Source organism: Haemaphysalis longicornis, unplaced genomic scaffold, assembly GCF_048455015.1.
Source record: "Haemaphysalis longicornis isolate Haplotype H1 unplaced genomic scaffold, Haemaphysalis longicornis Haplotype H1 scaffold_5, whole genome shotgun sequence".
NCBI classification, from domain to species: domain Eukaryota; kingdom Metazoa; phylum Arthropoda; class Arachnida; order Ixodida; family Ixodidae; genus Haemaphysalis; species Haemaphysalis longicornis.
This window is the reverse complement of record NW_027526385.1, coordinates 64,733,426-64,750,817: the sequence shown is the minus strand read 5'-3', so window position 1 is coordinate 64,750,817 and position 17,392 is coordinate 64,733,426. Positions and strand designations below refer to the sequence as shown.

General features: G+C 45.2%; 1 protein-coding gene across 1 annotated transcript in view; it reads right to left on the bottom strand.

The window, feature by feature from the left end:
- The window catches only part of LOC144139717 (cytochrome P450 3A43-like), a 55,312-nt gene that overhangs the window by 17,873 nt on the left and 20,047 nt on the right, over nt 1–17,392 (bottom strand). The window contains exons 6-7 of the mRNA XM_077672000.1: nt 14,869–15,106; nt 2,296–2,359 (exon numbers count right to left, since the gene is read on the bottom strand). Of these exons, the coding sequence (XP_077528126.1) occupies nt 2,296–2,359; nt 14,869–15,106 (302 nt within the window). The remainder of the gene's footprint in view (nt 1–2,295; nt 2,360–14,868; nt 15,107–17,392) is intronic.

Sequence of the window (17,392 nt, the reverse complement as noted above, 5' to 3'; positions counted from 1 at the left end):
CTGGCCTCTAAACAACCGTATTCCAGAAACGATTTAAAATGGGAAAATAGAAATGTTTTCGACTTGTTGCCAAGCTGAGATAAGGCTGCGTATATAATGCCGTCAGGGCCAGGAGCCGAAGTTCGGTTAACCGACGTAAGTGGAGCTAACAATTGGGTCGTTGTGTTCGGAACGTCTGTGGTAGCAGCCTTACATTCTGAAGTGTGAATGCAATGTGGATCAAGTGTTGAAGCGGTTGTCGGTTCCAAAGTGATTTTGGCGCAAAATTATTCTTTTATTCACAGAAGTAACACGCCCATTGAGGGCTACAGACTCAAAGGGACGCCGCTGTGTCAGCTGTATGCGAATGGTTGGTATCATGCACCATAATCGAGAATTACCCTTTCAACTGTTCAGTTTGGAATACAATTTCAGCCATTGCCGTCTAGTCAATATTTGTACGTGTCTTTCAATCTGCTCCTTCGCGCGCCTGAAAGCCGGTATATCTTCTGATGACATCATTTTTCGGGCCCGTCGTTCTCCGGACGTGCGTAGGTTCTCGTATTCAGTTGCAGCCAAAAAGCGCGGTCCTGGAATGTGTAGAACTCTGGTGGGGGAACTTCGGAGACGCTTCATCTCGTTTATAAGATTTTCGTACGACGTGAGAGATGATTCCGGTTCATGAATGGCAGCAGCATACATCCCCCAGCTAATGCAGCTGTCTGTCCGCCTTCGATAGCTACCAGAGACACCGTCGAGACAAAGATATGTTGTTACATGATAGCTCCCTTGTGCCTCCACGTCTACGTGCCGATGCGCCGCGGGCAGCAACTAGAGGGAAACAAAGGCAACATCAAGAGCACGCGATATCTTGCCGCGATAGAAGGTATGGTCACCTGTGTTAGTTGGCGTCATTTTGTTTTGATTACGAGGATTACGAGGAATTTGTGACCCCAGATCCCAACCATGAGGCAGAGATAATTAGAAGGATAAGAATGGGGTGGGGTGCATAGGGCAGACATTCTCAGATAATGAATAGCAGCCTACCATTGTTGCTGAAGAAGAAAGTGTATGACAGCTGCATCTTACCAGTACTCACCTACGGGGCAGAAACCTGGAGGCTCACTAAGCGGGTTCAAGTTAAATTGAGACCGACTCAGCGTGCAATGGAGCGGAAAATGATAGGTGTAACATTAAGGGACAAGAAGAGAGCGGAGTGGGTTAGGGAACAAACGCGTGTTAACGACATATTAGTGGAAATTAAGAAAAATAAATCGACGTGGGCAGGGCATGTAATGCGAATGCAAGATAACCGCTGGTCATTAAGGGTAACAGAGTGGATCCCTAGAGAAGGCAGGCGCTGCAGGGGGCAGCCGAAAGTTAGATGGGCAGATGAGATGAAGAAGTTTGCGCGGATAAATTGGTCACAGTTGGCACAGGACCGAGGTAATTGGAGAATAATGGGAGAGGCCTTTGCCCTGCAGTGGGTGTAGATAGGCTGCTGCTGCTGCTGATGATGATGACGACCAGGATAAAAGAGGCGCCTTCGTTTCACTGACAATTTGAGGCTTCCCAAGATTGTTGGTACCTGATGAAATAACCAGTCAGGATATGTCGTGGAGGCGTTAAATGGCCAGGCCTACTCGAGGAGGAACGTGTGCAGTGATGACGGTAATTGAAGGGCAAGTGGTAAGAAGATCAGATCGTTTCTGATTTCTGACTGTAAACTCGAGAAATGAGGAATTGGAAAATACATTTTCACCGTAACAAAAAGACGCCCCTTTGAATTTTGACACGCAAGATGGGTGTCTAAGGACAAGAACACATATGAGCAGATACTCGTCTTAGGGCGAGAGACTGCACCTTGGGGCCAAGGCCGCGATGGAAAAAAGCGTACCGTATTAAAATGACAAGGTACCCTGGTAACGTGACATTTCGTGCAAGTAGAAGTTTTCAAAGAATAGAGGTTAACACGTAGTGGAAGCATTGCTGACGATCACTGAAAATATAAAAAAACAAGCGATTGCAGTCAAGAGGCAATGACTAGACCGTCATTTACAAAGTTTGTCGATGAATGTACGGGGCCTTAAAATGTGACCTTTCGTTAGCTACACCTCAAAGCGTTATACAGCTTATAGTGCTTTCCCCTCCACCATGATTTAAAGGTGAAGCTGTAAAGTGTCAACGCGACCATCATATGCATATATGCCATTCCAGAAATTCTGCTGGAACTCCAAATATCGAAACATATTTATATTATCCACCTCAACATTTTTTGTCATTTGCATTGTGTGTTAAAAGTAAAGACCAACTTACCCTCCCACAAAAACAGACATACTGTGCGCGGCCAGGACTTCCATTTCTGCTGGAGATAGAGGCGCTAAGATAGAAAACATAAAACATGAGCCATTCACATTCCGTGGATAGGCACCTACCAACGAAGCAAAAGAACCTTTCAGGACGACAGTAATATATAAACAAACACTTTGCGGTCACCATAGATCATTGGGTTGTGAGTATTGATGGCTGTAATAATGTTGGAAAGAAATGTGCTTGCTGGAAAGAAATAAAACTTGCTGTTTTATTTTTTTTCAGATTTCTTTCAATCACTAGAGGAATTGTTAGCTTGAAATCACTGCATATGTTGTCAGTATCTTTATCTACGCAATTCATTTCTTTTGTAAATAGTTGGGAACGCATTTCTAGTCGCCGGGTATATGATGCCTCGTTTAAAGAGTGCTGCAGGCATCAACATCAACACAACGAGGCAATCAACACAAAGTAGCGAACCGCTGCGTAAGACGAATTCGATGGGGGTCGCTGTGGAGCTGCTGCTGCCTACTGCAACACAAGCGCCCGTTGCATCTGGGCGTTTAAACCGAAGATGAATAGTACCATAAACATAAGGTGATAAATCTCCCTATACTTCGGGAAGCCGGAGTGGACACAGTTTTGAACATATGATTGAGGGCTATGGATGGTCATTGTAAAGTCGGTTGAGGAGTAATTGGTGGTATCTAATACCTTGGTATGGGGTATCACAACGCAGAATGTTTTCTATTAAGAAAGGTGCGCGGCCATGGATGGTACCGTGCATACCGGACTCAAACAACGGGGGCAAGAACGGTACTAGCTCCTACGCGGTTTGGTTTAACCCCCCCTTGCTGAAATCGGGCGCTCTCGCAACCCAGAGCAATAAAGAAGCATTATGGCATGTGCAGCATCGGTAGCTGATAGTCGGCCGGTTTTATGATTGATTTAAGGCCGAACGTGGGTGTCAAATTAATCATGGTATTGAGCCTTCTGGCACTGTGTCGCAAAACTAGTGAGAGAATTGCGGGCAACAGCTATGACAGGTGATTCCTGAAGAACTCATATGGCAATTGTTATCAAGGGCCATGTGCCTCAAAAGCTTCAGAAGATTTACGCGATGCCGAATACCACCGAAGCCTAACCCAGATGACAGAAATGCAGGAAAGGGGGGGTGGGGCAGGCCAAGAACACTATTTACTTCAATTGTGTTTATAGAACCCGCCATGTTGAATTATAGAAACATTTGTTCACGTACCTCGGTTTTCAGTTTTCGAACGAATAACCTTTCTGGAGGCATCTCTTTTGCTCAGCGCATCATCTATGAGAATTTGCGCCAAATCTGGCAGATTCACCTGAAAAGAAAAAAAAGTACGGTTAGTTTTCCATTGCGCCACAACGTTTCGGGTGCTAGCAAGAGCATTCAGCACGTAAAAGATTTCCCTCAGTGTGCCCACATCTGAACATAGCCGCAAACGCAGCTCTTCCTTTTCATGTCGTATCTGAAATAAATTTGTGACGATGCCAACCCCATGCGAGGAATACTTGTTAATGAAAAGCACACAAGCACCTCAAGCTGTGCTGCCGATATTTAATCTTTGAGCGAATGTACATATATTTCCCTAGAGGATTTCCAGTCATACAGCAGAGGCTAAAAATTTACCTAATTAGATCAAAATCGATAATGATCCCATTCAGTCAAAGAGGCTGCGCTAACTTGCAAAACTGGTCAACAAGCTTTATGAACCTTTACGATTGGTTTGTTGCCGCTCAATCAGCAATAAATCTAAATGAGGCACTCGTAGCAATGCGCAGGAATAACTTCGATATAACGACAGATAACAAGCCTAATTCTTTTATTGAAGTAGGGTTTAATTATTAACGCCTTATTTCTTGCTATAAACATTGAGGCATTCCAAAAATATTTAAAACTAAGGTGGAACAAATGCGTCCACTGCCACCCTTCGTTATGAGTGCTACTTCGTGTGCCAAAGCAAAGGGGTTGTAAGCTTTGTGAGCAGGACGGAAGATGCGAAACCGCATAGATGCGAGCTACAGAGTCAATAGTATGGTTGCAGGAAGATGACCGAAGAAGTGAAAGGGTGAAAACATGAATGGAGATGTCATGCAGAGAAACGATTAATAAAGGATGGATTGTTCACCCACAGGATAGGAAGGGGTGCGAGGTATTCGAAAAGGTGTCGGCCCTGTAGTTTGCATAACCATACGGCGATTGCGAACGTCGATTCCACTCGGAAGGGGCGAATACTAGCTAGCGCTTATGACCTCAAGATTGAATACATCTGAACTACTTCTCTGAATACAACTGCAGATTCCATTCCCCCCTGCCCAAGTGGAAAAGCCTCACTTCACCGCCATCCCCAAATAAGGAAAACCACCCAAACCACCCGCCATCCTCTGCCCTTTCTGTACGGCAGCCTGGGTTGACAAAGTGATAGAGCAGATGTCGTATGGAGGAACTTAACCTGGAAGACAACGGCCACCGGTGGGCCCAAGTGATGGAGTTATGAACGCATGTGAGCACACAAGACGTTCCCAAACGCATCCATGAAGATATATCCCGACAGCCGTGTGCAGCTGAGTTACCCCCATTGTAGGTGTAGACACATTAACAAGCCTCCGACAATGTTCTGCGTGACGGTGTCACTATCCAGGCTAACATGTGAAACGATCAATCAGTATCCAAGCTCACCGCAATATTTACCCCAATCACTCACATGTTCACCACCTCTCCAAGCGATATCACGGCATGAAGGAGGAAGACCTTTTCCGTGCCTTCAGCATATCACGGTTCATCTACATCGCTGCCTACCTTACTCTCACCAAAAGTGACACTGAAGCCATCGATCGCCTCATCCGAAAAGCTATAAAGTGCACTCATTCTCCCTATGTCCACCACAACAACTAAACTGCTCCAATTAAGCATTTACAACACGGTCTCCGAACTCGCCCAATGACATCTCTTCAGCAACATAGTCCGCCTCACTCAGACACCAGCAGCGCTGGCACTTTGACAGGACCTCAACATGTAGACCCCTGTGACCATGTACAAAAAAACCTTTTCGCCATACGTTTCGCCAATCCACTCGTATTCGCCTTCTGCCCAAACTTATGCATCCAACTTTGCACAACTATCGTCGCTCCGTTCCTAGGCATGCCCTAAAATACTTTTACTGAAACAATCTGAATGGTTCATACGGAAATGCCAGCCCTTACTCCAATCCGTGCCATCACTTAGCCACAGTAACCACCAAAGACTAGATCGTCACCTGCGCCTCAATCAAGACTACATCTAGCTGGACCGTGGAAGAATTGGCCGTTGCCCTCGCCATCACTCCAACTACCACAACCGTTAAAATTACAGATTGTCACGAAGTCTGTCGTAGCTTTGTAGTGGGTAACCTAGCCTCCATTACGTGGAAGCTCCTGACTCAACACGCCCCCTACTGCAAAATCAAAATAGAGAGGACACTCCTCGCTAACAGGCAATAACTTTGCCCATACACAATCCTACGAACTTTCTTCTCAGGCCGCTGACAAAACACCGAGTCTCTTTCCCTGCTCACAATTCAAGATATCACCCTGCATTGTCGCACTTCAAGGCAACATTTCCCACCTGCTCACCGGTAGCTTACGAAAAGGGAAGAGCTACTCTGGAGACTCCGAACAAACACCTTTCCCTACTCAACTTGGCTACACCAGATGTACCCCGTTTAAGTTCCCACCGCATTCAGCCACATTAAAATGTTCATGGGAGGCGCATATCGGCCCGCCCGATATCTTTATCAGCCCGCCCGATATCAGCCCGATATCTTTATCAACTACCCTTCCCCTCCCTGAGCTACGGGAGAACCTAATGACCGGGGCCGCCTTGGATTCCAAGTGACTCCTGGTGTGCAGGGCTGATGAAGCGCCGTCTTCCCATGGCCTCCTAGAATAAGGGATCACCCCCCCTCCACTACCACCAAGCTAAAAATACAGAGTTTGAACAACAACTACTCCTCAGCACAAAGGACACTGCTTGGGGCATCTGAATTTCGATTATATTACAATTTTTAACTGACCGCACCATCTGCGCTTTGATACCTGATAGGAATCATCTCGACGGTACCCAGTTACTAAAGGCACAACACAAATCTGCATATTGCTGTGATCTATAGCTTCTGTTTTGTTTGCCTACATGCTTACTTCCAAGCGCCTGGAAGCGCCCAGCTGTCTTCCATAAACTAGAAGACAAGCGCGCGTTTCCATTCTACATTTTTTTATTCCACGTACGCTCTCTTATTTGATAGAAAGAGTGGTTCCCCTGTCTTCAGTCGCTTTGATCGCAAATGTTGTAGCCGGATGGGGGGGGGGGGGGGGGGGAGGGTTCTCGGTGGGCAAACGGCGAAAAATAAATGCTCTCCAAGCAAAACTGCGACATTCGATTCGCCAACACTGGTCTGTGCATGCGTGTTGTTGACTTCTTCATCGCCGCTGGCTTTCTTTTTGCTTGTTGCTTTTCAGTGTCTATGAAGTCACTGTATAGAAATATTTCGATTTTTACGACTGTTGTTTCTGCTCCTGTGTTACTGCAATTACTATGCTTCATGGTTCATGTGCGCATGCCGTTCTATATGGTTCCTCGCCTACTATTGAAGTCAAACAACTCCGTATAATGGAGAAAAAAAGCGAAACAGAACACTGTACTGTCTACATTGCGAGTGCGGGCCCTCAGGCACCTTTCAAGTGGTCTTTACGGTCACTTCTCGGCTGGGGGACCCACAACTTCTTGTTGCAAATAATGGTTGAATTGAATTGAATTTAATTTAAAAATACTTTCCTTTAGCAGACATGTGCTCCCCTAAGAACTCTTCACGGAGCACAAGTTTGCTCAAGTAAAGTTTTGTTCCCAGAAGAAACGAGGGTCCTCCTGGGCTACGTGACAATATTATCGCCTACCCTCTTAAACCTGGTAATGAAGAACCTTCGCTCGATTCTGAACGCACTTCGAAAGATTGAACACGCAATGCTGGCCTACGACGTCACACGCCGGTGTAGAAGGGGTAGCCATGGCGACCTAAAATACACATGTTAACAAGGTCGCGACATTGTCAGCGGCCACATGCACGACGTCAAGCTCACCTACCCCAACGAGAACTCGGACAACGAGGTATTGGACAACAGCGCAAAAAAGCCAATTAGTGCAGGCAACGCTGTTGGCCCAGCAGTAAATATTTTGCCCATCTCTCGCCATAGCACATCTAAGTCCTGCATTTCATCCTCCAAATAGACGCTAAAAGCCCAGAGTCAGTCAAATCTATGGATTCACAAATAACCAAATTCATAAAATGCTACTCCGCATAACGAGTCACCCCGTAAGGTCGAGGAATATGAATAGGGTAACGTAGTCTAAACGTTGGTGTACTTGAGATTCATGCACGCTTACCCCTTCCAGCGCCTTACAAATACACATGCGAAAAATAGCAAGGGCCATCAAAAAGCGTACTCTGAGACACGTAGTTCCCCTCCCCCGTGCCCCCCCCCCCCCCCCCGACATATAATCAATGACGCTGCCCTCCACAAGGCAGTTGAAGAAAAAGCTTCAGTTCACCATAAAGCTCAGAACTCCGTCTGACTACTTTAGATAATTTATCGTAGCCTCGGGCACCCCGCCAACCTCTTCCCACCCCTTACTCCCCTTTCCGCGCCACCCTGGAAATGCATACCAAGAATGAAAGTGCTACCTATAACAAAACACATAAGACCAGCCACCGATAAAGAACGAAGAGCACACGGTACTCAACACCTACCGGAACCTACTCATGACACTTACTATACGGACTCCTGTAGCGTGGAACATGGTAACAGAAAATGGTTGTAACCTAACTTTTGTTTTGCCGGAACAAACCGGAAACAAATTATTCCCCAATTAGCCGCTACGACCACTCTGATATCGTGCACTACAGCTTCGGGGTCATCCATCTTCACGGTGTCAGGACACTGAAATTTTTCCTCATGGCTTCTGCCGGAGCTCTTCTTTTGTGTGTAGACCCTACTAAAGCACACGTATGATATTTCATTTTTACATTTCTGCGAAATGTTATCTTCAAAATTTCAGATTTGCTTACGAATTACCATAAAAAGTTGCTCGACCTTTGCTTAGTATTATTATTAAAAGTCAAAATCGGTGTGCCCATACAAGTGCAGAATATATATGGGGTGAAGTTGGGCCCGGTCTGAGTATACAGAATCCTCTAGCATAGAAACCTTACTGTGAGAAGTTCACAGTGTTGCATCGGCGAAGTAAACATTGAAGATGTGGGCATGAGCCGTGTAAGCACACACGTTGCCAGTGGTGTTCAGGAACAAATGGCGTACGTGCACGACAGAGACGCAGTGTAAACTACTTTATAAAACCGACATTTTTTATCATAGCATTAATTTCGTTGCCAGCTATGAGACTGTCCGTTCTGGATAGTGTCCGAACATAAAAGCAGAATTTTATGTCTGCTGGGAACCCCTGCTGTCTGTGTGCAATGGTGCCGAAGCTAGCTTCTGTTTTGTACAGGCTGCACATTTTCAGAACATAAGTGAGCTTCATAGGCGACATAAAATGATTAAAACTTAACTCCATTTTTATATCATCTAGGTCGTCTCTGCTCTCTCGGGCACTTCTTGTAACTTCCATGATATGAAGCAACAACGAGTAATAAATGCACGAAAAAAAAAGAGCAGCAAAATTTCCGCCGGGCTGGTGGCAATTAATTTAAACTTTTGGGGACGTAGCCTTTCCCGCCACACAATAGCAGCCCCTCTCCAAATCATGGCTCAAAGTTACACTTGCAAACATATTATGATGAGCGAAATTAGAAGATCACGCACAGGGGCACAGCTGGTGAGGCATCTGGGGTAACACTGAGCGAGCAAGCGCCATCTATGAGGCCATTACAGCCTTTCGTGAAGTCACACCTAAGACACTTGCGCTTCCGCGGCTCGAAGCCGCTGCGACCTTGCCATACATGGCGTACTTCGGTTTGCGCTCCAAAATTGCAACTATATCTCAGCATGAGATGAGATCACATGATCTAGACTACAGCGCAAGAAATATGTGCACAACCTCAAAGGGGGGACCGCAGCCCTGTAGCCAAGATCATGCTGAATCAGCTATCGCGAACGTCAACCTTACTATAGAGTCCCATGCAATGATCTGGTGTTCGTTTTAGCTGTCTGCCGCGCTGCTTTCCGTCCAATTGGTGATGGTTCTGACCTGTGGATTTTGTCGCCGGAACTCGATGACCGCTTTTGCTTTGTTCCTCATTTCAGTGACAGGATCCCAGAGGAGCCTGGTGAGAACCTTCACAAGCAATCGAACCAACCACGGCCAGCTGTACAAGTTCTCTGAAATGGGGGGGGGGGGGGAGGGGGGGAATAGTGTTTAGTTCTAGATTACGCTATGCTGAAATTGTTGCATGGGTTTCTTGCACAGGAAGTACAGCCCCCCTTCCCCCCCCAGGTCATTCATACGGCTATAACGAAAACCCAGCGTCACCACTTCCAACGAAAATTTTGAGCGCAGTTTTAATATATGATTCAGCCTTTGACCAGATTTTTCATCAACCTGTAAACATCCTGCTGAGATGGAGAGATGGATGCACGAAATGATTTAACACCACCAAACCGTTAATATCTTTTGTGCATTGCGGCGTAAGTGCGCATGTTCGGTACAGACAGTATATTAAATATTCTGATGTAGGCGAAAGCAAAAACACCCATGTGTACGAGATTTCGACTGACGTTAAAATCCCCAGGTGGTAAAAATTAATCCGGAGTCCTCCACTACGGCTCCCCTCATCGCCTGCGTTGCGTCGGCGGGCTAAACCCTACAATCAATCAATCAACTATAACAAATAACCTTCTGGTGCAAGTAGGCAAGTTCTGAGAAACATTTTTCAACCGCTTGAAATGCAGCCTTCTGCCCTAATGGAAAGCTATAGAACTTTCTCGAAAACTTCGAATTGAAGAAAAAGTCCTTCTGGCCTATGATTCGAACCCGACACCACCACCTATTTTTCCTCATCGAAGCTCACTCCACCTTGGGGATTTTACCTAAATCTGATGAATTAACACCTTCCACTTACTTTGAGTTGTTGATAAATTCATATTCGCGCTACAAACGGCTAGCCTCCTGGTTAGCTCAGCTTTTGTTTCGAGAGCACTGGACTCGATAGGCGGTTGTCTCGGGTTCAAAACCTGGACCACGACAGATTTTTTCTCTACTGGGAGCTTTCCGAGAACATGTATAACTTTCCTTTGCACTCATGTGGCTGCATTTTGGGTGGACGCTAAGTTTTTTTTTTTTCAGAAACTAACTCCACATTGAGGTTTTCCCGTACATCTAGTTGATTAAGTTCACGAAACTTGATGCAGGTCCTGTCCCTCATGAGCGGGCATAACAACTCACCCCCACTATTTATTTTAAGGACGACAGTCATGCTGGGCTATTTAGAACTGAAAATTTTGCTAGGTCTGTCGGTCTTTTTTCCAGCCAAATGTTAAAGTAGAACTTACCGACAGGTATACATAGCAAAACTTTTCCAAACCACTAAAACTGAAACACACTGCATACTTGTCAACGTTGTTCAGGAAAGAGAAAGAATTAGGCATATTTTATGCAAAACATCAGTACACAAGTGGTATGCAGTGCTATTTTATAAAATATAGATCGCCGCTAATTTTTGCAGGGAAAAATAAACAACGCGTTCAAAAAAATTCTTTGAGCCGAAACTACAAAAGGCGGTAACGCGGGCCTCTACACCACGGCAGTGTTCCTAGTTAAACAGTAACAAAACGTTCCAGTAGGTAGTGCGAACTGTGCAACGCGATGAAAATTGAGTTGACAAGCCAGCTATGTGTTTATTGTGAGAGGGCTTAAAGAGAGGGAGAAGAGATGAGAAGGAGGACAGAAGAAAGGCATTTACGTGGCAGGGGCACAGAAGACTATCGTTCTTCGGAATCGCTTACAGCAAAATGACCACTTACCCAGCCACGTTTCTTGTATTCAGTAACGAAGCAAAATGCCCCTGCAACATAGCCTCACAGGGTGAACCCTTAACCAGGCACCGGAAATTAATTTCTCAATATGAGTTGTCTCTGTTGACCACAGGACCAAGAGGAGCAAACCATGAAGGTTTGCAGCCTAACTGCGGATTGGCGTAGGGAGCTGACAGACCTTCATCCCGTGAATAATGCCTGACCTGGCACTCTCGGCAGCGCGCACTGCCTTGGTAAGTGGCATGCCACATAAACACACCAATGTGTTTATGTAGGACAAACAATATTGTAGCATTCAAACGCATGGGAATTGGCCAATGATCCCAGCTGCCATCCGAAGCTCCATGGGGAGTTTTTTATTTTCTTTCGGCTGTGAAGACAGTATAGCAACCGGCATTAGTCAAATACCTCGTCAGGGGGATTGGCAAGCGCTCATACCAGATTGACATCCGATCAACAAGGTGCCATTGCCTGGCCGTTTAAGTACATCCATTCGCACATATACGTTCGCCAATATTACATGCAAGGAGCCCGATGTGTCTCCAAATTTTATTTTAATTGGTTTTTGAACAATGTTCGGTTTCACATAATACGCTAGAATGACTTGATACAATGGGAATACTCTTAGTTTAAAAGCAAGTCCCCTAGCCACAAAAAGAGAACGTGGCTACCTGCGTCAAATCATCTTAGCGTTTTTGTTTGTTTATTTGCAGGAGAAAACATTTTCAAGGCGACTTTCCGCGAGCCTTTTAAAGACGGTGCTATAAAGTTTGGGTAGGATTCAGAATATTTTTTGAACGTCGCACGGAATGGCACATGTATCGCCAGGCCTCTAAAACTTGACGCAATGGAGCAAATTGTGCTGGCGTGGAAACACGAAATTATGTTTTCTCACGTTTCAGGGGCCAGCAAAAAAAAGGTTGAAAGCGTCAACCAGATAAACGCAAGCCAAGTTACTCGTGTCCTTTGTGTGTCGGGTTAGGGGCACTACAACCATAACAGTCTGCTACTAAACGAATATTCACGAAACTGTTCAGTTTCTTTTTCTTCAAAATATTGTTGTAGGAGCAATAACTATGCGTTCAAAGTCTACTTAGCGACGCACCGCTTTTGCTCTGCGGATAAAGCATTGCTTTACGAAGTACAAAGTTGTGATTTTATTCATCTGCCCCGGCCGGTGCTGTTGCATAAAGTGCTGTTGCAAAGTGCTGTTGCATAAAGTGCTGTTGCAAAACAAAATGCATAAAGGCACCCGTGTGGGATATTTAGGAGCCTGGCGAACTGGGCAAGTTGGTAAATGTTCATGGTGAAAACAGCGCATAAAAGACGAAGAGATAGAAGGGAAAACACAAAAACGGCGCTTACTCGCAAATGAATATTTTAATGAATAAAAGACAGCCACATATATAGTGTACATTACTGAAAACACAAACAAGAAAGAAAAGAGATATAACTAGTTAGATGATAGAAAATACCCAGAGCAAGACGAGGACGACGAAGGTAACAGGCACAGCGCGGCACTCATAACTGAATTTTTATTAAACCAGTTAGAACTGATTACTACGCTAAGAGATAGAGACAGCGGTCATGCTTGATCCAGATATGAAAGCTCTCTTTTGGAGAGGGTGAGAGATGGGCAAATGATGCATTTTTCTTGTTGCTTGGCCATTGCATGCGCCTCAATTATCTTTCGCATGAGTCTATCTCGGTGCTTTTGTAGAATTGTTGTGCCACCAAAACACGGGACACAACGACACGTGCGGGTATGCGAGGCTAAGTGCGCCGAGGTGTCGTTTCCTATGGACCGTTCATGCTCTTTTAATTGAACATCGATAACGTTTGTTACCCGTGATAACGTTTGTTGGGTGTATAAACCACGAACTTTGAAGCCTCTGTTAAATTACGAGTCAGGCCACTCCAAAATTATTAAGTATCGTATAGCGGTGTCATGAATTAAGGCCGCTGTAACAAAATCTTCCCACCAGACCATGTCCTCCAGTCTATGGGAGCAGGTAACATATAAATATCGGGTATCTGGAGCACGTGCTATCACGAGGCTGCGAAAAGGTGATGTGGTGTATCGAAGAAAGTAATCATCGCGGCAATCGTGAAGCCTCAAAACTGAGACCGGCGGGTGGTTGAGCCCTATATACACAAACGGTCGCACGGGACACGAAAAGTAGCATCAAGGTATGGTGTCAGGGTTGTTTAGAGTGCTCCTGCACGGCTAAGGAGCATTTGCCTTGCAGTACCGAAGGCACCTGAGACATCTACAAACAAGAGACCGCAAAACGGCTGCGGGGTCAAGCATGGATCGAAGTTTGTACCGTGCGGCAAAAATGTGGTGTGTAATTTGCCTTTGCCCGGTGACAAGACGTACTTTGGGCAAACAGGGAGGTGTGTGAATGTCCGATTAAAAGAGAATGAACGGTCCATAGGAAACGACATCTCAGCACACTTGGCCGCGCATACCCGCACGGGTCGTTGTGTCCCGTGTTTTTATGGCACAACAATTCTAGCCGAGCACCCAGACTCACGCGGGAGATAAGTGAGGCGCATGCAGTGGCCAAGCCACTCGAAAAATGTATCAGCTGTCCAACTCTCGCCCTTTCTAAAGGAGGGCTTGCATATCAGGATCGAGCATGACCGCTGGGTATATCGCTTAGCGGAGTAGTCAGTTCTTACTTATTGTATCTCTTTTCTTTCGTGTTTGTGTTTCCAGTAATGTACATTATATATATACAAGGTTAGCGTCTTGGGCACGTTGGTACCCCATTGCTAAATAAATTAATTGGGCTAAAAAGGGGGGCACGGACGAAGTGAGGACAGACACACACCGCGGCCTTTTTTAGCGCAATTAATTTATTTAACTATATATATGTCTGTTCTTTCTTCATTAAGATCTTCAATTGTGATTGAGCGCCGTGTTTGTGTTTTCCCTTCTCCGTCTTCATCTTTTATGCGCTGTTTTCACCATGAAAGTGTGGGATAGGTTTCCGCTCAACCTAATGAACACCATCAAAATCCACAGACAATCACCAGAGTATCGACGCCTAGAGTCAGAGCCAAATTAACTTCACCAATCAACGTTTTACTTTCCCGTTATCTATTGGCAGTAACATAGTAACGTTCAGCTGCTGTCGAACAAACAACGCTCAGAGCCACGATTGGCGCTTATAGTCGACGCGATTTTCGTCTAACAAATGTTGTCTCACAGAAACGAATCATAATAACCGCCTTTCTCGGCTGAACGCCCTACCCGATGAAGAAACCTTCCAGTTCTTAATCATTTTTGAAGTCTAAAATCACAGTCACTGACCAATCAACAATGATATATTTGACGTTTCGAATCCGTGATGACACGCATATTCTTAGAAGACTTGACTAGTTCGTAATCCTGCCGCCTGGTCTGTGCGTTTTAGTAGTAGTCTCCTGCAATGAGCAGCAACCCTAACCTCTGAAACTGCAACTGAGTTACAAGTCAAAGCTCTCTATACTGGCAGGGTCGACGGAGTAGCGACTTACGACAAGTGTGGTAGGCGAACTCTTCCAAGATGTTGGGCAGTACAGTTATGGCCGTCTGGAAGAGTTGGTGGTCAGGGTTTTTCTGCACTCCCGTGTCGATGCCGAACGCAGTCTTCGAAATGACGTCAAATGTCAACCGCTCGCACAGCATAGAGATGTTTACTTCTGCACCATTGTCGGCATATGTGGCTAGGGCATCTATGAACTCTTTCTCACAGTGGCATAGGGATGGCATGACCTGCGGCAAACATTGGTTTGACAATGCATCGCACGCCAGGATTCTTAGAACTAAAAATAAAACGGAAGATTAAACTTATATGCTGTACCATGCCGTATGGACTACCTGGCCAATCGCGGCCATACAGTAAAATAATCCACAGCCAACCCATCCTGCAAAATTGGATAACAAGCGGAACTGTCAGGTCATTGTCACGTCATCGTAATAATCGTCGTAATCGTCGTCTCACGTAGTCACGGTACTAAAACACCGGGACACTCGTTCACGCCTTGCGCTAGAACGTAACGCGTACTAAAAAATACTGGGGCCCTAGTTTACGCCTCGCGCCGGAACACTTCGTGACGCGTACTGAAAAAAAAACAACGGGACACTCGTTTACACCCCGCGCTACAACTTTTCGTAATTCGCGTACTAAAAAAATACCGGGACACTCGTTTACGCCTCGCGCTACAACGCTTCGTAATGCGTACTAAAAAAACACCAAGACACTCGTCTATGCCTCGCGCTAAAACTTTTCGTGCTTCAAAGGCACGACAGTAAATCTGTATAGTAAATCTGTGCAGTAAATCTGTATAGGTCCCGTAACAGTTTCATCTTCGTTCACAAAAACACCAAGGCGCCAAGAATACACATACACTGCATGCTTCGCCCCTTCCCAGGTTTGACATTAGTGGAGATGGCACGGGATTTTTTATGCTAATAAAAATTTTATTCTCTTTCTCTTATCACTCTCTCTCTCTCCCCCTCTCTCTGCAGGCACTAAAAAACGCTAACCTCACCTCTATCACCCACAAGAGCAGCGCCATAAAATGCATCACGCTCGCAGAACTTACTTGCAAGATGACAGAAATTAAACAACCAACCTCCCTCCCCCCTATGAAGTTCTATCGTCCTTAAGGGGTCCTCATTGCGGGAGTACAAATCGGCAAACTACCAATACAAAACATTCTTCACTGTGTTGACAGGCCTCTAGTAATTTTAACATACTCATACAGCGGCCTATCATAAACAATAAACACGCTCTCTAGAAACGCCCAGATGTAAAAGCCAACTTCAGACTTTCCACTCAAACTACTCCTGCACAAAAAGTCCTTCTAGGCGGGAGGCATAAGCCACACCCACGAAGAACATTGAACACTATTGGATCACATTACTAACCAACATCAGAAACACACCGTGACTATAAATAAGTACGCGTAACACTGCCTTGCCCAAACCCCAGTAGTCCCTTGGTGCTGTCGTCCACAGACTTAGCGGGAAGATCATATTTGACTTCAGCGTTTAATATGTGAAACAGCTTTACGAATAACTGTTTAAACGAATGTGGAATACCTAAGTTGCACATTAAATGGGAAATAAATGTAGTTGTGACTTTATTACATTACACCAAACCAGCAGCAGGCGATAAGTGGGTAGAGAGAGAGAGAGAGAGAGAGAGAGAGAGAGAGAGAGAGAGAGAGAGAGAGAGAGAGAGATAACTTTAATGAAAACCAGCAATGTTAGCCGAGCCGTCGGGCTGGCTTGCTACGCTAGATGAGAGAAGAAAAACAAAAAGAAAAAAAAAGAAAAAAATGTGAAACCGAAAAGATGTCATTTGATGCGGCCAAAATTTTCAATCACAAAACTCTGTCCAGTTATGTGCTCCGAAGAAACTCCAAAAGAGCTTTGATTGCACGCGCAGCCTGACTTGGAAGTGGGTAAAGCGTTGCTCTACCTAATACTGTGGACGGCTGTAGCTAGTATGGGCTCCAAAATAATTTTCTTTGTCTCCGTGGCACTCGCGACTCTGTCTTTATACTTACGAGAAAAGGATAACACTCTCCTGGCTACGACTACTAGCAAGCGGTGGCACAGCACAAACTTAGCAGCGGCGGAAAACTATGTAGTTGCGGGAACACAAATGAGCTCTTAAGACAAGAGTTTGAGAATTGGCAGCGGACGAAAAACCATCGATGATTATCTCTGATACAAAATTCGCCACCTTTATAACGAGCAAATAAAAGAAAACATTTTGGTTAGTATGAGGACTTGCAGCGGGTCTGCGCTGTATGAGCTGGTGAAGTTATCGCAGCACTGCAGTTTTTAGTAACTGCATTTAAGAACACGCACGACCATAGTGACAGCAGCAAAACATATTAACATGGTCAAACAGAGAAAGCAATTCTTCAAAAAGGGTCAGATACTAAATATTAAAAACTCCAGGAATCGCACAGGCGTTCCAATTAGGGAATTAGTCAGCGGTTGATGTAAATAAAACTTGCTTACATCAACCACTTGAGAGATTTT